This window comes from Arvicola amphibius, chromosome 3 (genome assembly GCF_903992535.2).
Source record: "Arvicola amphibius chromosome 3, mArvAmp1.2, whole genome shotgun sequence".
Lineage (NCBI taxonomy): Eukaryota > Metazoa > Chordata > Mammalia > Rodentia > Cricetidae > Arvicola > Arvicola amphibius.
In genome coordinates this window covers 105,845,243-105,847,642 of record NC_052049.1, presented here as the reverse complement: position 1 = coordinate 105,847,642, position 2,400 = coordinate 105,845,243, and the positions used below count along the sequence as shown (strand labels likewise).

Genomic DNA, 2,400 nt, shown 5'->3' with positions numbered 1-2,400 from the left:
AGAAGTAGGTCAAATTCATACTCAATTAGATAATAAAATAAGACCTTACTCTAATAAATTATGCACTTCCATATCACAGGTTTGAAAATAAAAGACTAGGAATAAAAGCAGTCTCAAAAAGACAGCAGAATTTCCTGATATTTTTGCAGTTCTACCACACCCACGACTTTTGTCATCTTTATTTTGTTAAACAAATGTGTAGCTAGTTAAGCTAGTTAAGTAGCTGTTAAGTCTGGGGGAACAGTTCTAAAAATGGTTTTCAAAACATGAGAAAAAAATTATTATAAAACATATAAAGGTGCCAGGCTGTGGTTGCAAATGCCTTTAATCCCAGCAGTAGGGATTCAGAGGCAGGCAGTTCTCTGTGAGTTCGAGGCCATCCTGGTCTACAAGAGCTATTTCCAAGACTACTCCAGAGTAACACAGTGAAACCCTGTCTCAAAAAACCAAATAAATAAATATATAAAATATTAAAATAAAAATGCATAGGTGAGTTTGTGTAGCACAGCAGGCCCTTAGTCTGATATAGGTAATTAACACAAGTTTGAATCTAAGGGTATCAAGCCACAAAACAAGTATACACAGATTTACAATTCATGTTGAAGAAAAACGTAGCCTAGTAGAAATTGTGTTGATGGTATAGTTATAAGAGGAGAAGGAAAAATAATGGACGGCAGGCAATGTAACACACACACACACACACACACAAAGTGGGGACAGGGCTATGAGAAGTGTCATAGTTTTAATTAGCTTGTGATTCTCTTGAAGGTTTTCTTCACAGCAACTTGAACATCTTTGTTCCGGAGACTGTAAATGAGAGGATTCAGCATGGGCACCAAAAATGTATAAAACACTGAGAAAAATTTTCCCTGGCCCACAGTCTCAGCAGATGATGGCTTGACATAAGCAAGCAGCCCAGATCCATAGAAGAGACTGACAGTTATGATGTGAGACCCACAAGTGCCCAAGGCTTTAGACCAACCCTTACCTGATGACATATGAATGATATTGAAAAGGATCATAGCATATGACATAAAGATAATGAGGCAACATAAAATGATAGCTGTGCCCACCACAGCAGTACTCACAAGTTCATTGACATAAGTGTTACTGCAGGAAATAAGAAGGACAGGGAAGATGTCACACATGTAATGATTAATAATGTTGTTATTACAAAAGTTAAGCCTAATCATTAAGCCTGTGAGTACCACGGCAGTAGAAAACCCTATCAAATATGAACCAAACATCAACAGACAACAGATCCTAGGCAACATGATAGCCTTGTACAGTAAAGGCTTACAGATGGCCACATAACGATCATAAGCCATGACAGTCAGCACATAACTTTCAGAGTTGACAAAAAAGCAGAAGAAAAACAGCTGAGTCATGCATCCTGTAAAAGGGATGATATTCTTTTCTGAAACAAAACTAACTAGCATTTTGGGAGTAAAAACACATGAATAACAAAACTCAATGAAGGACAGATTGAAAAGGAAAAAATACATGGGGGTGTGAAGATGTGAATTCAGAAAGATAAGACTCATTAAGCTCAAATTACCCACCACTATGGCTGTATAGTTCACCAAGAACAGGAAAAACAAGGGCAACTGGAGTTCAGGTTCATCTGTTAGTCCCATAAGAATAAACTCAGACACTGAGGAGTCATTTTCTGTAGCCATTTGCTTCATGGATGGCATCTGTAAGAATAAAGATGATACTATCAAGCAAGTCATCTTTGGCTTCAGCTGGATAAACTAATATTATTGGTTTATAAGCTTGGGTTGAGGGAATACATGACAAACCACACAAAGTTCCCCAACTACTCAAATTGATTTCTGAAGAGTACCTTGCCTTATGCTTATATATAAGATATATATACATATGCTACATGTATCTGTCCAGAAGCATACAGATAAACATCCCATTGTTTAATGCAATCTATCTCTTTTTTATTCTTTAATAACTAATAAAACTGCAAAGGAGAAATATGCAAAACTTTTATGTAGTATTCATAATTTATATACCTTTGGAATTCAAGGTACATAATCAAAACAAAGATGATTTTGTGCTTACCGTCATTCACCTGGAGCCCTTGTTGCTTTTGAAGCTCTCAGAGCTTTCCTTCCTTCTGTAGTGACAGGGCCAAGTCCCCAGAAATAAACAAAGTTATAGACTTCAGCATAAATGTGTTTATGAACTCCTAGAACAGTCCATAGGAAATTACCAGTTGAGAATTTCTTGACAAATTTATTTACACATACACAAAATAAATGCAATCTTATATAAGTCTTCAAAGCATTGCCTCATTCAAGTGAGAAAATTCATTTGGATAATGGAAAGTTATCCTCTTCTTTATGATTTCCTCCCTGCTGGATCTGTGCCTTGAGAGTCTTAATTAGT

General features: G+C 36.3%; 1 protein-coding gene across 1 annotated transcript; it reads right to left on the bottom strand.

Annotated features, from left to right (window-relative positions):
* Positions 1-746: 746 nt before the first annotated feature.
* LOC119810124 (olfactory receptor 143-like) lies at positions 747-1,703 on the bottom strand. Its single transcript, XM_038323457.1, has one exon. The coding sequence runs from the start codon at positions 1,695-1,697 to the stop codon at positions 747-749; it is 951 nt and encodes a 316-aa protein (XP_038179385.1). The 5' UTR covers positions 1,698-1,703.
* Positions 1,704-2,400: the final 697 nt, after the last annotated feature.

Excerpts from the sequence above, each read along its gene's own strand:
- LOC119810124 (XM_038323457.1), bottom strand. The coding sequence starts at position 1,697 with ATGCCATCCATGAAGCAAATGGCTACAGAAAATGACTCCTCAGTGTCT.